This window comes from Hetaerina americana, unplaced genomic scaffold (assembly GCF_022747635.1).
Source record: "Hetaerina americana unplaced genomic scaffold, ioHetAmer1.1.p SCAF_135, whole genome shotgun sequence".
NCBI classification, from domain to species: domain Eukaryota; kingdom Metazoa; phylum Arthropoda; class Insecta; order Odonata; family Calopterygidae; genus Hetaerina; species Hetaerina americana.
This window is the reverse complement of record NW_027286459.1, coordinates 732,970-752,957: the sequence shown is the minus strand read 5'-3', so window position 1 is coordinate 752,957 and position 19,988 is coordinate 732,970. Positions and strand designations below refer to the sequence as shown.

Here is a 19,988-nt window from a genome sequence, read left to right as displayed (position 1 = left end):
CGGATGATAGCAGAGCAGTGTAATGTGCCAAAAACAATAGTGCACAAGATTAAAAACATCTGGCGAGCGATCAAAAACATCTGGCGGCTGCATCACGACAATGCGCCGTCTCACACCGTGCTTGTCGTGCGGACTTCTTGGCCATGCACGGTGTGGCAACGCTGCCGCACCCGCCATACAGCCCGGACTTGGCACCACTGGACTTCTTTCTGTTCCCGAAGATAAAGAGGAGTTTGAAGGAACACGATACGGGACTTTGGATGCCGTCAAAGAGGCTCTGACAACGAGTCTTTGAGAGATTCTCAATGATGCCTTCGCGGGCGCGTTCCAGGAATGGGAACGCCGCTGGAACAAGTGTATCGACTCACAAGGGTCCTATTTTGAGGAATATTAGCTTAAGAATGTAAAAGTGTAATAAATATTTTGTCCTGAGCTCAGTACACTTATTTTACGGATGAACCCTGTATGCTGGACATTCAACTCGGCTTTCTTGGTTTTGATTTGTTTTCTGCTGTGCAATGTATTTTATTTATAACCTATGGTTTCCCTAGGATTCTGAGACAATGACTCCTCATAATCATTGTGTTTTGGCTTCACGAAAAGGCTTCTGTATTGTCAAGAAAGGTGCAAACAAGATATCTTACCAATATTATTATATTTTAAAGTAATTCATTGAAACAAAACTTGGTAAATATATAATCAAGAGAAATATTGATTGGATTATATATATATAATACAATAATTACAGTTGCAAATATTACAAAAGTTTTTATATTACATTGATCAATTTAAACATTGTGTGTCACTATGTACTTATGAGAATGGTTATATAATTGTATTTATATGAAATATGTTGTTTGTATTTAGCTTTTGGTACAATAAATTCCAAAAATAACTACAACTTAAGTTGTTGATGAGTCATTATTTATGGAAGATTATAAAATGCTTTTTCTTGTATTCATCTTATTTAAATAGAGATATGTCTTATTAGCCATCATATCTGACATTCACTTTAGGACTACTATAGTAATTCACAAAAATATTTAATTGGAGAAGTGTATCTTTCTTGATATGTTTTTCATGAATAACCTCTCAGGAAAACCAAAACACTCCTGTATAGGGGAAGGTAAATTGGGGAAATTAGTTATTGTGTACTGAAAATGTTGAAGATATGTATTAGGCCATTCTTAAGATATGCATTAGGTGTTCTCCTCATGCTAACCTCATGAGGAGAATGAACATTACTTGAAGCCTCTTTACTTTGTGATTATTCATGAGACTTTTCCAGGTTTTGCATTTTCTAATACCTCCTGTATTCTGAATAGCCTAGAGGATTTCTCTGCATACGGCGTTAGACCAACCTTTTTAAGCAGGTAGACTATGAAAATGAGGTCAGGTTACTTATACTCAAATTATGCAGATGATATTACCTCATGGGATATATTGTCATTATTTACATATAATTTACTTCCATCCAATAATGTCTTGGAAAAGTTGTCTTATGACATCCAGAATCAGAAAGCAATTTTGAAGGTAATACATATAATTTGGGTCCAGAAAAGGGGTCCTTAATGGAAGTTAATTTCTGAGTATTTTGGCCAATTTTTCATTGTATCTTAAATTTTAGGATATGACATCGATCACTGAAATTATTATCTGTCTGTGATGTCAAAAATCTGAAGAAAACCTTTTGATTTGTCTCATATTACCTATGGATTTACCATCACACTTTAATGGTCATGGAATTTGTAAAGTATCCATTTTCATGTTTTTCTTTTCTTTGACCTACTTGTTTACAATCACAGAATTTTTATTTCATGCAAAAACTAAATATAATTGATGGTCTAAGTAGTAGGTAGAGATTGGAATTGTTACTTTTGCAAAGGAATTATGTTTATTATACCTTCTGCTGAACTAAGCAAAATGGAAGACAATATATAAGAAGTGGGGAATTCTTCTTATTGAAAATTTGTTAATTGTTTTTTTTTGGTTGAAAATTGTTAATTCACTCTAAGAAACTGAGATTGGAGGCAAAAATCTTTTTCAATAATTTTTTTGCTTTGTGTATGCACTAAAGTAAACTTTTTCCTCCAAGATAGAGACAAAGAGACCAATAGAAAAACATGCAAAACTCTTTTCTTTCATCTAATCTGACTTCATTAGTCTTATGCAGTTTAAACAATAATGATATTTTTTGATCTTGAATATATGTATTTTATTTTTTAAATATAACCTTGTTGTTCACTGAAAGTTTGGGGAAAAAAATTGTATATTATGAAGCTAATTCATGTAGACAATTATTAGTAAAAACAAATAGCTCATTATTATTATTATTAGGGATACACACAGCTACTAAATAAATATTTTGTGATTCCTAACAAAACACACAATCCAGTATCCTACTCTATATTAAACCCCTCTTTAGTACTTTCTTCCTCCCTTCATCCCATCCATCATCCCTATCTTGTTCCTTCCCCTCCCTTGTTTGCCTAACACTCTCTTCTCTAATAAAGTCTTCAACATCCCACTGCCGGTCAACACCCCCTTCATCCACTTTTTTTGCCTCCATAGGATTTCACCCAACAAGCCCCTCTCTTCGTGCATCATAGCAAGAATTTCCTCATTTTTTTTCCTCTCTGTCCATTTCACCTTCTTCATTCTTCTCCAAACCAACATTTCAAAGGCTCCAGTCTATGTCTATCCTCCTGCTTCAATGATCAAGTTTCCGAACCGTATATAGCTATGCTCCATATCAAAGTGTTTAAGTCTATTTTTAATATCTTTACTCACTGTCTCTCATCAACTCCATCCTCCTTAAAATTTGTTGTCTCAGGCGTAACTTTGTGGAATTTGCATAACATATTGAAATGTAATGAAATAATTGACTTTGTAATTCCACACACTTTTTTCCACACAAAAGTGTGTGGAATTACAAAGTCAATTATTTCATTACATTTCAATATCCATCCTCCTTGTTAAAGCCCCTTTGCCCCATGCAATTCTTCTCCTTACGTCCCTACTACTTTGACCCTGTTGGTCCAAAACACTACCGAGATACGTAAACTGTTCTACCTGCTCTAGTTTTGGCCCTTCTATTTTAATATTTAGCTTAACTTTTTCTTTCAAGAAAATCACAAAACCTTTGTTTATTAATATTGATTCTCATCCCATACCTGTCGCACTGAATTTTCAATTCACTCAGCAATGCTTGCAACCCATTGGCTGACTGACAAACTAAAGCTTGGTCATCAGCAAACCTAACTAATTTTATGAATTCTTTCATTCATATCTGTAGCTCTTCCCATGCCTCTTTTATTATTTGCTCTGTATACAGGTTAAACAGCAATGATGATATTGGGCAACCCTGCCTTACACCTCTTCCTAACATTGACCATCCGGACTCCCCGTTCCCTACTCGCACCTGAGCAGTCTGAGACATGTACAGGTTGTGGATTAGACTCTCTTTCCCTTTAAACTTTTCTTATTTTCTGCATTAAACTCATTATTTTTTCCCGATTCACTATATCAAATGCTTTTTTGAAATCTACAAAACAGGCAAATACCTCCTGGTTGTGTTCTATATTCCTCTTGATTAATAATCTCATTACTGCAATGGCATCAAGCGTACCTCTCCCCTTCCTAAACCCAAACTGATCATCCCCTAAGTAATCATTTTCCCTATCCTCTATCCTTTTGTTTATGATCCTGAGAACAACTTTAGTTGTGTGGGATATCAAACTTATTGTCCTGTAGTCTCATGACGTAGCCTTTACCTTTTTGGAATAGGAACTAAAACTGATCTCACAAAGTTGTCCGACCTGATTCCTTCCTCATAGATACTATAAATTAGGCCATATAGACTCTTCTTTCCACATTTTCCCAAACATTTCAATAGTTCCGTGGGAATATTATCCATCCTTACAGCCTTATTTTGTTTCATCTCCCTTAATGCCCTTTCTATCTCATTGTCTAGTATGCCTGGACCTAAGCTGTCTTCCTCTACGTCATTTTCTTGTTCAATGTCTAACTTTGTTGGTCTGAGTTCTTTACTATACAGTTCTTCTTTATACTCCTTCCATCTCTCTTGGATCTTTCCTGTGTCAACTATTACCTTACCCACCTTATCTCTAACTGTTAGCATAGCTCTTCCTTTCTTACTTCCTGATAACGATTTAACTTTGCTGTACAGCGCATCAATTTCACCCTTCCTCTGCAGACTTTCCATATCCTTGCACTGCGTCTTCCACCATGCTTCTTTTGCTTTATTTGTTGCCTGCCTCAATTTATTGTTTAAATCATTGTACTTCAGTTTGCTTAACTCTGTATTTACATTCTTCCATTTTCACCGCTCATCCATCTTTGTAATCATCTCATCTGTGATTCATGGTTTTTTAGTCTCTTCAGTGTTAACAGTTCCAATAGTGCCTTTTGCAGCTTTTGATAACCCTTTCTTGATACTTTTCCATTTCTCTTCGATAGTACTTAGCTCTTTTCCATCCTCCATTATTTCTTCTTTGGTACTCCTTACTTTTCAAAGCTTTTAATGCTTCTACATTCCATTTTCTAACTCGCCGCCCCTGCCTTATCTTTTTGAAACGTACGCTACATTTCATAACCACTAAATTGTGGTCAAGAGTCCGCATCCACTCCTGGGAAGCATTGCAAATTTATTACACTGTTCCTAAACATTTTCTAACCAGCATTTAATCTAGCTGATACCTTTCTGAGTCACCTGGCATTTTCCATGTATACTCGCATCTTTTGTGGTGTCTAAACCAAGTGTTGGTGATGACCAATCCCTGTCTCTTGCAGAACTTTACTGCTATCTCCCCGTGGTCATTCCTTATGCCTAAACCTTAGTCTCCGACTTCATCATCATCTCTTCCTTAGCCTACTGTTGCATTCCAATCCCCCATTACTATCAAATGTTTCCCTGTGGGAACACACGTGATTATGTCCTCTAACTGATCGTTTATTCTATTGACCTCTTCTTCCTTATGGTTGCTCAGTGGCATATATACCTGAATAATAACAAAGTTAGTTGTTTTTAATTTTATCATACCTAATGCTCACAAAAGTGGATTAAATGTTAGCAAAAGGTGTTCGGATGGCATTAACAAATGACCTACCAAAAAATGAGAATAAAGGAGCATTGAGCATGTTTTAGAAAAAACATCACCACATCACTCTTCCCCTAACACCTGAGAGATTGTGGTCACAGCAGCGATATCATCCCCTAAATCCTGCACTTTGAGAAGAAAGGTCACTGCCTCGATGTGCTGGAGCAATTAGAAAAACTTCAGCACATGAATTACAGAGATGTTTTGACCAACGAATGTCTTTATCCTTCGCATTCCCCATTATTGTATTTTCCTTGCTATCTGCCAACTAAACTTGACCCCAAGCAAAGCCTTTTCACAATATAGTAAGTCCTCCCAGCCCGCTACTTAATCACCTGATTACCCAGTGCCATTTGCAATACCTATTCCCTCACTAATCGACACCAAGCAAAACTTCTTTCTTTTTCTACAATATATGTGTATTTTTTTTCTCTCTCAATGATGTATTTCTTCAACAATGTATATTTTTGTTATTTTATATTTTCAACAATGTATTAATTCCTTCTCCCAGCCTGCCAATTTTTTCACTGTTACCATTCCTCCTCATCCTCTGCCCCCTCTTCTTACCCCAACCAATCCTTGCTTTTCGCCCTCCTTCCTCTTCCACTCTGTCCAGAGCTATATACAGGGTCGCACCCAAAAGTGACAGTACTGATTTTTTTACAAGAATTTTATTGACGATATACTTACAGCGACTTAATAGATCTTCAAAGTATGCTCCTTGAGCTGCTACATACTTAGTATAACGTTGCTCCCATTCCCCATATGCCCGCTGAAAATTTTCCTCAGGGATGCCGTTGATGACCCTCGTCAAAGCCTCTTGAACGGCCTCTATCGAGTCAAAACGTCGTCCCTTGAGCTGTCTTTTCATCAGGGGGAAGAAGAAGAAGTCCGGTGGTGCCAGATCGGGAGAATAGGGCAGGGGGGTAACGTAGCAATGCCATATTTGGCCAGGAGCTGTTGGTCGACACTCAGAATTTTCGGCACCATCTTGGCGCACACCTTGCGCAAATCCTGTGAAATAATGCGTTGGATGTTGGATGCAGACAGACCCAACTAGGTCTGTTTCTTCACTGGTTAAGCGTCAGTCTGTGTTCAGCGGTGTCCTCACTCTGTCCACATTCGTGTTGGTTCTTGCTGTCGATGGCCATCCAGAGCAATATTCGTCTTCAACGAGCTCCCTACCCTCTTTAAACAACTCATGCCACTCAAATACTGTGGAACGGCTTGAGGCAGTGTCCCCATAAGCCTGCTTGATCATATCGAGAGTCTCAGTTGCTGTCTTTCCGAGTTTCGCACAAAACTTCACGGAATAACGTTGCTCTAAATTCAAATTCATTTTGTTTTTCGACGCAGACAAAAAACTCGCTTAACTAAAAACGGTGTCCTCACTCAATGACAGCCTGCAGGCAACTGAGGTTGAAGTTGGTCTGTTGCTAAGAGCCCCCTCCACCTTACCCTGCCAGGCAGACCCTCTTTCACTGCTCCGTTTGCGCCAGAGAAAATCAGTCCTACCACTTTTGGGTGCAACCCTGTATACTATATTTGACTTGTATTTTTACCTGATGATGTTATACCATAACATAACCTAGGTCGTAAATAAGTTTTTTATGTGGAAAGCAAAGTATTTTAAATTAAATTTCAATGTGAAGAATTTCTACCAAGTGATGCCAGAAACTGTTTCATTAGTTTATTTTCTAGATTAGCTCTGGCACTACAAATTACTGTGTCAAGAACCCTGAATATTCTTCATGATAAATATCAAGGTGGAAAAAATATTGACAGAAAATGTTGATTAAACCATACTTCATATAGACCTATCAACTGATAAAACATTGTTAGCAGAAGTACACACAGAACTTAAACCCTTTATCATTGTTCGGGTCTACATGCTACAAGGAAATCATAACCAGGACAAAATCGATAGGATATACCACCATTTAGAGGTCATAATAAGGCATCTAGGGGAAAATATTTTATAGTGATTAGGGAATGGAATGCAATAAAAGGCAAAGGAAGAGATGATGATGAGGTGGGGGACTACGGTTTAGGCACAGAGAATTACTGCAAGGAGAAGGAATTGAATTTTCAACAAAAGAGACAAAGGTTTGTCATCAACAAAACTTTGTTTAACACCACTGAAGGCATATCTATGCATGGGAAATTTCAGCTGAGTCAGAAAGGTGTCAGTCAGATTATTCATAGTGAGAGTTAGGTAGAAATAAGTATAAAAATTTGAATAATGAACTAAGATTAAAGTAATTAGCATGAAAAGAACTGTAGTGAATATGCAGTCTGAGGATATGAAAGATCTATTGCTTCGAAGTGAAATTGGTGTACTACACAGGAGGCCAGACTGATTGTCATTTGCCCAATGCCATTTGCTTGCTGCATTTACCAGACAAAATAAATAAATAAAAAGGTAAAATCTTGTTTGGAAGTATGAGGACATGAGAGCTGGTTAAGTGATTCATTTAAAGAGCCAAGGGCAGTCTAAATTAATGTCGTCGTTCATTCAGGTATGTACAAGAAATTGCAATTTTAAAGCTTTTTGAAACAAACACAATTATCACTGCTGAAAAACTATCCAACCATTTAAAATTAGAATTCTGCCACTTTTTCTCCTTTTCAGAAGTGAGTTTTCTTACCAAACTTCACAATAACCGGGTTTGATCATAACGACCTTGGTGATGAGAAATGGTTTTTGCGCATAGTAACCACATAATTTCGACGAAAGTTCCTAATAGCCCAAATATGTCTTCACTGTTGACATAATCTAATTTAATGAATACAACTGACATCTCTTCCATTGGTTTTCCCGTCTTTCGCTGCAGGATAGATACGATTATCGAAAACAAACACTCGGCACATTAACGCTCAAATTGACGGAATTCCGTAGGGTTGTCGATGTTGGTAGAACACACCAAGCAGGGAAAATTTGCATCCCCCACAACCTAATCTAATATTTCATCAAAATGTATTAACAATAGAATGCACAAAACTCCTTTTTCTCAAATAAGAATATGCTTTTTGACAACACTGTACGGATTATATACGCAAACTACTGATTTATATAACCGAAAATACCTTGCACAAATAATTAACAAAAGGAGGTATCGCACACAACTGAACTTACTTTAACATCTATTAAATCCTCTATTGTCTTTTCCAGCATGAATTTTACTGCACTATTATCGCCAACAACATTGATCGGCAGTCTACGACTGTTTAAACGTAATCTGCAGAGGTCAAATTCGGTTTTATAAAACATCCTGATCGTCTATAAGTATACAGATTGATTCAGCGAAACACTAACTCTAAAATTAATTTCCCTCTTTTACATACAACTTGACGTAGTCTTAAAAGTTATTAAAACAGCAATAACACAAAAAATTAACTTCACAGCCTGCTGGCTGCATTTTGATCTTCATTTGTTTATTTCATTTTCAATGGAATTGGTATTGATTGATTTGAAAGACGGTATCTTAATCCGGGTCACGCATATGAACACATTCTCACGACGAATCAGATGTAATCAAAAGGTTAAGTTAAGGAAAATCGGAATCTGTCCGTTTAAAGATACTTATGAGCTGTTATAGAATCAAAGGCTTCCTTTGAAATGAAATTTACATCGAAATAAATGATTCAAAATAATAATGTTCCGTTCGTTTAAAAGATCCGGGTCAAAAGATTTACAGTAAAAATTGTTTACGATGACAACATTCAAGGATTAATGTTACTTTATGCATGCATTAGCTGCCAAAGAATGTAAATATATTACAGGTTCAATTATGTAGTGTTTCCATTCAGTTCCTTCCCGAATAAAGTGAAAATATTTTTGTGAACTTTGACGCGGACACGCAGTCTTTGCCATACGAAATATTTGATGAAGGTTATTCTTTTACCTTTTAGGATTCAAGTTTACATTATTCATTTTGTTATTTATAAATAGACTTATATATCTTTATCAGTCTATGAACATACACACTAATGAAAATTATGCTCCTGGTTATGTCCATATCACATTATCGTAATTGTGGAATCGGTCTGATAAGATGAACTACCACACTGAGAAAAGAACTTAAATAAACTACTTAAAAGGATAGGACATTGCGGAGAAGGGGGCTAAGGATATCATAATATTGACATGACGGAGGAACTTGTCTCAAACTATTCTTAAATTACTATTACTTCCTATTCCAAGAAAAGGAAAGGCTATAATTCGTCATGAATACACAAATGCAGGGAGTTTAATTCCACATGCAGCGAAGGTAATACTCAAGATCATCTACAAGGGGCCAGAGAGCAATGGCAGATGTTTAATATTTAAGGGAAGTATAGTTTGGGTCAAGGAAGGGGAAAGGCATTGCAGTAATTAGGGCATTTTTAGAGTGGGACTTGAAGTACAAAAAGGCCATACTCGCCTGGTCTGTAAATGTAAAAAAAACCATGAAAAAGTAGCCTATAGTAGATTCAGAAAAGATTTTGTGAATAAATCGAAAAAATTAATGGTTTTGTGAGATGAGGCTAATCCGCAAACCGCTCAGACCGCTATTAGTTGTAAGTGGAACAAGAAGAATACGAATGGTCATTCTCTCATTCCTCGAAATAGGAGTAGAGCATGTGTGCATTTCATTATCACCTGTATTGTTCCACGTATGATTAGCGTAGATTGGAGAGTCTTTTGAAATGTGAGTGTGGAGAATAATGGAGGAGCTAGTGTGGTCAGAAAGGGAAACAAACAAGAAACTGCAGAGAGGGGAGTTGCTGCTTATTTTTTAGAAGGCTTAGGGCATTGTCTGGTAATCGTTGTTTACTAAAAATTGATGCACTTAAATTATGTTAACTATTAATGTTTAAATAAAATATCTGCATAATTAAGTTAATGTATTACTATATTTAAATCATCACTACATTTAAAATAACTTTACTATTTATGCCGAAAAATGTTCATTAAAAATATTTATACTTCGGGCTATTAATCATTTTAGAAATTTTGATTTCGGGAACCTGGTTATTTATTACTATTTCACCTTAATATGTTTAAAATCGGTACAAAATATATTAAAATATACGGATTCAGCTAATGTTTTGCTGGGTTTAATGTTTCTTAGTAGGAGAGCCATGTAATATTTTAGGTTCTTGGTATTTCAATTGTATTATTAGTTTAAAGGAGTCATTACACTCTATTCAGTGAGAGTTTAAATAAATTTAGGGTGCTAAAAATAATTTAAATATGGTGATCACCTGTTGTCAAAACAGAGCAAAGTCGATTCTCAAACTCGCACTTAGTAATCGATTTAGAGCGAACGACCCATCGAGAGTTAGTCGGCCATATTGCAAATTATTGATTTGGCTAATTTGATAATTAAGTGGGGAAATATTACAAATATGCCTCGACAGGAAAGTTTTAAGTGTAGATTATGTCTTGGACGTGGTGGAAATTTCACGAATATAGTAAATGCAAAAAATGATGCTGAGAAGGTTGTGCGTGAAGCAATAGAAGAGTTATTGGAGTTAAAAGTTAGCTATCCGTTCCATGTTTACGTATTTTCATAATGACGCTTTTATCGTAATTTTACCACGAAACTTTCGGTAGTGTCCGGTTTTAGCTGAAAAAAATCATATTAATTACCTATTCGATTATTGGAGTCCCACTGAGGTATAATGGATACGGTTTTATACTTTGATAATATTGTTTTCATAGGTAGTGAGGGATAGGAGCAACCCGTGGAAGCTTTGTTATCAATGCTTTAAAACGTTGACCGATTTCTATATGTTTAAGAGGCAGTGCCGCGAAAACAACCTTGAATTGGAGAGGCAAAGGATAAAGAATCAGGAAAAGACTAAACTTTGTCGCGGAAAGGTGAATCGCGTGCAACAGGTTTGTATGTTATCGTATTTTTAGTAATGCCCTTGATCACAATTTACTTGAACTAAAATTGCGTCTAACAAAAAAATGAACACGTTTTGTATCAATTCAGTTTCCTCGCTATTGTACCAATATCTTATGAACAATGCGTTCATTGTGAAAATTGGGAATATTGTATGCATAAATTATTCCTTGGAAAATATGGAATGCGTTAATGTTTATCGGAAGAGATTGCGTAAGAATCTACTTGGAATGATTTTTTTTTTTAATTTTAGCGGACATATTTTATAAAATAAGGCAAGTCCTTTCCATAATTTGTTATAAAGGAAACATAATTTACGAGTGTTCCTATGTGAAATAACCTCTTGTGTGTCTTGGAGGTATGACTTCTTGTTCAAAAGTCTGTGAAATCATATAGTTTCAAAGGAATGTCATATTCTCGTATAAACCTCGTTAATTACCAAGTAAATGGTGTAGAGGGCTTAGTAATTGTTTTGTGTTATTAAAGGAATTTGTAGCAGTTACATCTGTAACTATTTTCACCAATTGTGCAGCTTAAACATCTAGTTATCTTAGTTGTGCATGGGTTAAAAAATAATTAAGGTTTCATCAAACTAGTAGTCGGTGGAAGGTAAAAAATAGTGAATTCCTTTTGATGTCTTATTTATTAGTATTTTTTATTGAGATCTTCTATATTAATTAATAATGAATGCGTGAAGGAGTTTTTTGTGTAAATTTGTAAGGTTTTAAATTTTTTATTTATTTTGTAAACAACAACTTCTTTTACCTTTTTATGATAATTTGCCATATTTGTAAACATAATGTAAAAGTGCTAATTTAATGGCTAGACTTTTTTCATAACAAAAGTTATTTATGAGGATTCTGGTTCTAATTGTTTCCAGAAAGGTGGTATTGGTTTATCAGCTGGAGCTTATTTCTTTCCCTTTAATCATGTTTTGTTATTTTGCATCAATTTCTCTGTTGATATGGATTACAAGGAAGTTTAAGGTAGAGAGAGTGAGTCCAAAGATGCCTCCAGTGACAGTGATGAGAACTTCGCTAATGGTGGACGGATCTCTAGAGCTGCAATCTAATTGCAGGAAAAAAGTATCCCCATTGTTAACAATGTTAGTTCTATTTTAATGCAGAAGGTGAAGCTAGTATCCTCTGGAATCATTGTGATGGTTTCAAGGAATATCTTTTGTTTTCAAAAGAATATAGACTGAGTTAAATAGTTCTAATCTTGATCCAGTTCGGCTCATAGAGAAACCTTTGACCTTAGGAATCCAGTGACATTGTGTCCTGTACAGGTGTTTATAAATGACTAGATGTCTTAAATTAAAATTAAGGTATTTTTGTTGTAATCTTTTTGCAGATTTCATTTGCATGTGCAATTTTCATATGAATATAGTTAAAATGTTGTTTTCACATGATCCCTACTTACAATTGTAAATGATTTCATAATATAAAAGAATAATCATTCAGTCAATATGGATTGTCTGTAATTTATATTTTCAGTTCATACATTTTGAATGATAACCTAATATTATTCATTTTTGTGAGGCTATATCTTTAAAAAAATTCTCATCCCTTAATGTTTAATTGGCAAACAGGATATGTATTTATACTTTTTAGAATTGTTTTGCTTATCAAGTGATTTGGCAAAGATATCTAGCTTTGGTATATGTAGATATAAATCATCTTTCCACTGATCAACATTGAAACTTGTTATGCCTTAACCCTCTTAGTGCGGCGGGGATTTCAGGGGTACTTAGTGAGAAGTGCGAAGTGTAATTTAAGAAAATGTATCACCTTAGGAAAAAAAACATTATGAAGTTATTTGTTTAGATATCCATATGCAGTTTTTTTATTTTAAAATATAATATGGTAGTTAATAATGATGTGATACATTACCATCATCTGAATAATAAATGTAATTATTACAGTATCATAAATTTGAATAATATTTTTTCAGCAATAATATTTCGATTTTTAGACACAAAACTAATATTTATTTAAAAACATTTTTCAATTAAACTACGATATTTAAATATAATATAGAATCAAAAAGACATGTAGAAAATATTATAAATAAATAAAGAAAAACCAGTGAGTGACAAATTTTTTTGTCAGCCTCTGCATAGTTTGATTTTGTTGAAAAGGCTGATCTCACCTTAGTCAAATTGGGACTTTTCCCCTTTCCTTGAGACTGCAGCAATGTGCTTACAATCTAAAGGCAGAAGAAAACTAAGTTCTAACTCACAGAGAACTGCTGACAATGTAATCCATTACACAGGGCGCAATTGACTAGACACGACGGACGGCAAGAGAAACCAAAATGATTACAAAGCAGTGCTCTCATTTCCATCGTCTCTACAAAGTCTGAATAAGCAGCTATATATCAACACCACGACACCACAACACATTCAAGAGATTACAGATGAAAACAGATTAGTAGCCTTTCAGTGTCTTTTCATAGTGGAAAGACTACTCAGAAAAAAAAACGAGCAGACAATTAGGCTGAGCTCTTCCCGACATGTACAAAACTGAACGAAAAATTATGGTAAGAATTATACTTTTTTAAAAGCATTTAAAATTGCTAATAAAAAATTTTAAAAATAGTTACGTAATTCTATGGAATTCAACCTATCAATAGCACAAAAACCATAAATTATTAAAGAAAAAACCATAAGTTACAACGATTTAAACAAAAGCCTACGCAAGAGCCGATATATCGGCCTGCCGCACTTTTCGCCAGGGATACAAAAGCCGATATATCGGCCCGCCGCACTAAGAGGGTTAAGCATAAGATACTGTTGAGTCTTAATTTAACCCTTTTCAAGCATAGGTTCAGGTACCAGGAACTAAAGAGAAGGGAGCAGGGCAAGGTAGGGTATTTGTGGTGTGGTCGTAAGCTTGACCGACAGACTCAGAAGCAGGGGAATGAGGAAGGGAATCAACACTGTTCCAGGATAGCCTTGCTTTATAAGGCATCAAGATAGCATAGTCATCACTCCTTTAAGGAAAAGGCAGATGACTTCATGGTTGCTAAATTGTAGCAAAAAAGGGAATTGGGTAGTGAACATTGTCTTGTTTGCTGGGTTGTATTCCTCCTTGGTAGTGATGATCATTAGCCTGTGTCTACAAGAAAATGATGCAATTCTCCTAGTATCTGAATGCTAATCGTCATTCTTTTGGATGGTGTATTAGCTATGATGAGGTTCTCTGTGACCTACTGGTCTGAGTCATCCAGTTTTCCGAGCTCATTTGGTTTGAGCACTGTGGACAAATTATTGGACAATTGCCAACTTCCTTACATATCCCGCAATGCAGTAAAGGACAGTCTCAGGATACATGTCCCATTTTACTGTGGTGAAAGTAACCTTGAGTTTTTGACCTATAGTTGTGAGCTATGTGGCCCGTTTGCTTACAGGACAAGCACTTTTTGCCTAATCTGAAATTTATGCTGTTAGTTCTTGTCTCTGGCCACATGAGACCTGTGGAAGAGGCAGATTGGCTTCCTGCAGAATTATTTTGGGACATAAAGCAAGGGTTCTTTAAGTTCTGTACTGTATTATCATACCTATCCTGCAGTGAATATGTTTTGAAGTCAGTCCATGATGTCCTGCCAGAAAATTCAAAGAAAGAATACAAAGGATGCAGGGAATCCATTTTCCTTAAGGAAATGTTAATCATCTTACTGGCGTAATTTCTAAAATTGGATTCATCTTCTAATGCATGCTCTTCTTCCTCTAGGAAGCCCCTGGGATTCCTGAGAAGGACCAGCACTGAAATGCCCTAAATGCTTAGCAAGAAATGACTAATTTCCTCCATTAAACTCCATAATGTCAGGATTCGATAAAGCATATTCTGCTGTCAGCCTTTGCAGGCATAGATGTTTAGTTTTGTTCTAAGAACTAAGGTGAGTAGTGATTTTTAAGCATTGTAAATATTTCTCGACCATCACATCATCATTAAAATTTGGAATGAAATGGAAATGATTTCCCAAAGTTTTGCGGGTGAATGCATTATTCCTTGGAGAAGGGGCAGAGCTGGCCGGCTCTATTAAGCATGCAAAAGGGTCAAAATCAGCTTGGTTAGTGGTATCCCTTAGGGAAGGGGACTCCAAATGAGGAAAGAATAGGTTTCATGAGGAATAGCTAGACCAAGCTATTGCAAGAAACATACAATGGCAGTTCAATTAGTACCCATTTATTTATTTACGAGGGTCATCCGGAAAGTAGTACCCGTTCGTGCCGCATGAAGTGCTGACGACGCGAGTAGCCGCTGGGCGAGGTCAGATAGCTTCAGTGGCTTGTCTGCCTTCTCTGAGCCAAGTTGCGTGACGCTAGCATTGCCTGTGTTGTTTCTGTGATTGTTTACAATGTTTCAAAAAATTGAGAACGCCGCCAGTTGTGAAGTGAGGGCAGTGATTAAATTCCTCAATGCAAGAAACGTTCGCCCATGTGATATTCATCGCCAATTAAAGGAGGTGTATGGAGACAATGTAATGGACGAGTCGTCTGTTCGGCGGTGGTGTCGCAACTTCAACATGGGGAGGGGGAACACACACGACGATGAGCGTTCGGGGAGACCGTCTGTCATTACAGACCAACTGGTGAGCTCAGTTGACGAATTCGTGAGGAACGATCGGCGCGTCACAATTGATGACATCTGTGAGCATTTTCCCAATGTTTCTCGAACAATTGTTCATGAAATTGTTAAACACCATCTGCATTATGCAAAAATTTGTGCAAGATGGGTCCCTCGCGTATCTCAATGAGCTGGCGGCGAAGGACTATGCAGCAGGAATACAGAAACTTGTCACACGTTATGACAAATGCTTTAATTTGCTTGGAGATTATGTTGAGAAGTAGTTTAAAGTATCCTCTTTCAAATAAAATTTGTTATGTTTGTTAATATTTACTTCTGTGTCTTTATTTCACGAACGGGTACTACTTTCCGGATGACCCTCGTATCAACTTAATTGATGAACCTAGTGAACCAATTAGGCAATAAAGATTGACATTACAGGTTCAAGACTCAAAATTTTGATGTGACCCCACACCTGACACCAGAATAATGTGGGGTGTGTGGCGGCTACAACATTGTTGGGAGCATAGCACAGAATAAGAGTTTTATTTTCAGTTGATGAGTCTTTATTTAACCCTTTTCAGTTCAAATGAAGTTCATTCAACATGGAGTACGGACTAGCAAGAAGGGAAAGCTGGGGATCTTGATAAGGTCATAGGCTCAACCATGGTCTCAGAGGCAGCACAAGATGTCAGAAGAGACCCAGGACAAAGCTGGGCATCTCTGGTATGATTGTATGCTTGACTGGCAGATTCAGAAGCAGCACGGGGCATTGGGAGAAGTGCAGAGTATGGTTGGTCATCTCTGGTTTGGTCTTCAGCTTGACCAACAGACTCAGACGCAGGGTAATGGGAAACAAATGTGGAAGGGAGTGGACAGCTCCAGAATTGTCTTGCTTCATAAGGCTTTGAGGTAGCATGGCCATTGCTTCTTGTGAGGAGGGCGGATACTTAATAATAGCTACATAATAGCTAGATTATAGCAAAAAGGGGAATTCGGTAGCAGACATGGTTTTTTTTTGCTGAGATGTACTCCTTGGGAGAGATAATCATTAGTGAGGATTTCTAAGAAACCTGCACTTTATCACCATAAATTTTCTGGTATGGTAAGGGATGCTCCTCAGGAAATATCAGCATAAGTGGAGGTTTCCAAGAAACCCATATTACAATATTAGCACAAAAGCCCTGCTGTTTATGTTCAAATTGCATTTATCACTGTCATTTTTATTTAATATAAATTGTTGATTATGTATGCAACTTTAATTTTCATTATTGCTAGTCATTTGTTTTTTAAATGTAATGTTTTTAACAATTATTTGCAGATCACAAAGAGAAAAGAGAAGGTGGATGTTGATAATCAAGAGGTTGAAATTCCATTTTGCCGGGGAGAAGTGAACCACAATATAAAGGATCAGGACGGGACTTCTCTTGCTGTAGGTTAAGAATAGCAGCAGTGATATTTGTACCATTTTGGCTAATGAATAACTCATCAATTCATAATTACTGCAAGGAGACCAGATGATTATTTTTTATGCATTCAATGTAACACTATTAATCATATTTTAATGGTGCCGTGGGATTTTTATAGACAAAACCAAATTGTTTTGGGCCATATAGGAGGTATATTCATATAGATGAATATAGAGAATCCTCCGTTCCTTAGGATGAAAAAAGATATGCCCAAGATTATATATCGAAGTAAAATATCATGATGGCTAATGGCTATTGTGCAGCATGGTATGTTTAAGGTTCATATGAGAATTTTCAGGAAGAATTTTGGAAAAACTATATTTTTATATCATATTGATAAAAAGCCTCAAAATTAAAATAAATCTTGTATGGGTCGAGAAACTTTTTCATTAAATATTCCATAGTTCAAAGGTTCCCTGGTAGGTGAATTTGGGGAGGTCGACAGGAATTTGAATGCAAATTATGGTCATGGATCTAAGGGTGTCATGATGATGTCCTTTGAGGCAGGATCTCAAGTTTAGGAAGAGAAAATAAATGGTTAGTACCAAGTTAAGACTTGGAAATGCTGTATCCATCAGGTATTATTTTACTTTGAAGCTAATGGGGCTGGGTGCAATTTTGTGATGCACTTTTCCTATTTTGGGTGTTGAGAGAGATAACTTTATTGAACGTTCTCCTTGTGCCTTCTAATACTTACAGGTAAAATGCACAATTTGTTACACTCTTTCATACCAATTTGGGATTGATCAATTCTTTAGCATAAAAGAACTATTTGTTAGAAATGGTGATGGAGGGATGTGCCATTTAGAACATACATTTCGTTTTAAAGTATATTCATTTATTTCAATTTATTACATTGTTTTTACATTGGTATATTCTTGAAACTGTTCCAGAAGGCCTTTGCAAGCAGATATTTTACTCTCTTTTTGGTTGCCGTATAAAATGGTCAAGACAAGAGTACTGCTGATCATTTTTGTTTGAAATTTTCAGTGATAAAGCTTTACATTGTCATATTATCAAATCAACAAAATCTTCAACCATACAGACTATCTGAAATCTGCAGCTTACTAACACTTCGTACCTGGTCATCTGTTCTTTATATCAACAATTTAAGATATTAGAGAAATAATAATTCTTATTAAAATGCTCTTGAAAATGGTCTTTTTAATATTTAATTTTGGAAAGAAGTCTCTCATATATCACTTCATTGTTTGTCATCCAGGGATTTTCACTTGTCAACTCACTGCTGTCATGCATCAAAGATAATTTCCATTTCAAGGAATAACATTATTCTGTCTTTCTTTTATACAAATTAAACTTTTTAACCACTGATAAATGTACTCTTTAATCTAACAGAAATTAAACATAGGGTACATCGTCATCATGAATTAACAATTATTTTCAATTTTATTAATGATAGGTTTACCCACAATTAATCAGTCTGAGTAGTATATTTTCTAATGTTAAAATTGGCTTGTACATACATATTTGTGTATATATACAGGCTGCTGTACTTAAATCAGGACTAGCACACATTTCCTCAAATGAGATTTCTTTGCTGGGTATAGATATGGATATATATATTATTATTAGGTAATCTTCCAGTTAAGGTAATTTTTTTGATGAACACAGCTACTGAATAATTATTTTATGATTCCTAAAATTCCAGCATCTTATTCTACATCAAGAAATAGAGTTTCATTTTGGTCCATTTCACCTTATTCTTTTCCACACCCAAATTTCAAAAGCCTCCAATTCACCTCTATTTTCCTGCTTCAAAGATCATGTTTCTCTGCTTTAAATAGCTATGTTCCATATCTAAGGTTTTTACTATTTTGACACTGATGGTCCAAAACACTTCCAAAATAGGTTTTTGATCAAGTGTAAGCTTAAATTAATATTTTTATTTGAAATGCAAAATGTATTACTTTGTATATTTTTTTGAATATGACAGATTCTGTGGTATTTGTTAATGTTTTGCATGAAAATGCTGTCTGTAATATTTTCCTTTGATTTTACAGGAGAATAGGAAAGAGGAAGCATTAAATTTGTCTTCGGTTGGCATTGTGGGCCATAAGGAAGAGTGTAATGCTGACATTCCTCGGAAGAAAGAACTGGGAAAGGAAGTGTTAAAGTTTCAAGGTAAGGAAAGCTTAGGATTGCAGTGTTTTCATTTTTGTTACTTTCTGGTGTGATAAAACTATATTCGTGGATATAACTGGGTTATTTTTTTGATTATAATAAGAATGACTTAAATGTCATTTATTGTCATATGGTGATAAATTTAAATGAGATGAAAATATTAAGCAAAATATGTACGTAAAGTATTTTGCTTTTATATAAAATATAATGCTCAAGGGATTGAAATAATTAATCAATTTTGACTCATTTAAATTTAACATTTATTTAATACATCACCTGGAATGAAAATCTCATAAAAAAATGAATGAGGCTACATTTACTGAATAAATAATTTCACCTGTAAAACAAAAATAATAAAAATAAAACAATATGTAATGAATTAAATTACTTAAACTTCACTGCTAAGTTCTCTCATTTTTTCCAATACCCATTTCCTTCAAATTCCTTCAATGAGGCTGCTCATATGACATCACTGATCAACGGGGCAAATTCTGTGGATGTCTTTTAAACATTTCATGCTCTTAGTTCAGGATCTATACCTCTTGGCACCCAGTTTATCACTGCAAAACAGTGCACTTTTTCTGTCTTTCCTGGAAGTTTCTTTAGTTCTGGTTTCAGTGTTCTGATTGATTTAACTTCAGGTTAAGTTATCACACTGTTTACATGAGATAATCAGTCTCAAGGGCTTTGGTTAATCTTTATTTTTATTAAAGCCTATTCATTTTTTTTGCTTGATTTTTGTCATTATAGATTATATGAGTTGGTAACTATAAGTACAGTTGGACAAAAAAT

General features: G+C 35.5%; 1 protein-coding gene across 1 annotated transcript; it reads left to right on the top strand.

The window, feature by feature from the left end:
- Positions 1–10,485: 10,485 nt before the first annotated feature.
- LOC139686244 (uncharacterized) lies at positions 10,486–19,262 on the top strand. Its single transcript, XM_071583406.1, has 4 exons — positions 10,486–10,643; positions 10,828–11,004; positions 16,907–17,017; positions 19,076–19,262. The coding sequence occupies exons 1-4, from the start codon at positions 10,512–10,514 to the stop codon at positions 19,247–19,249; spliced, it is 594 nt and encodes a 197-aa protein (XP_071439507.1). The 5' UTR covers positions 10,486–10,511; the 3' UTR covers positions 19,250–19,262.
- Positions 19,263–19,988: the final 726 nt, after the last annotated feature.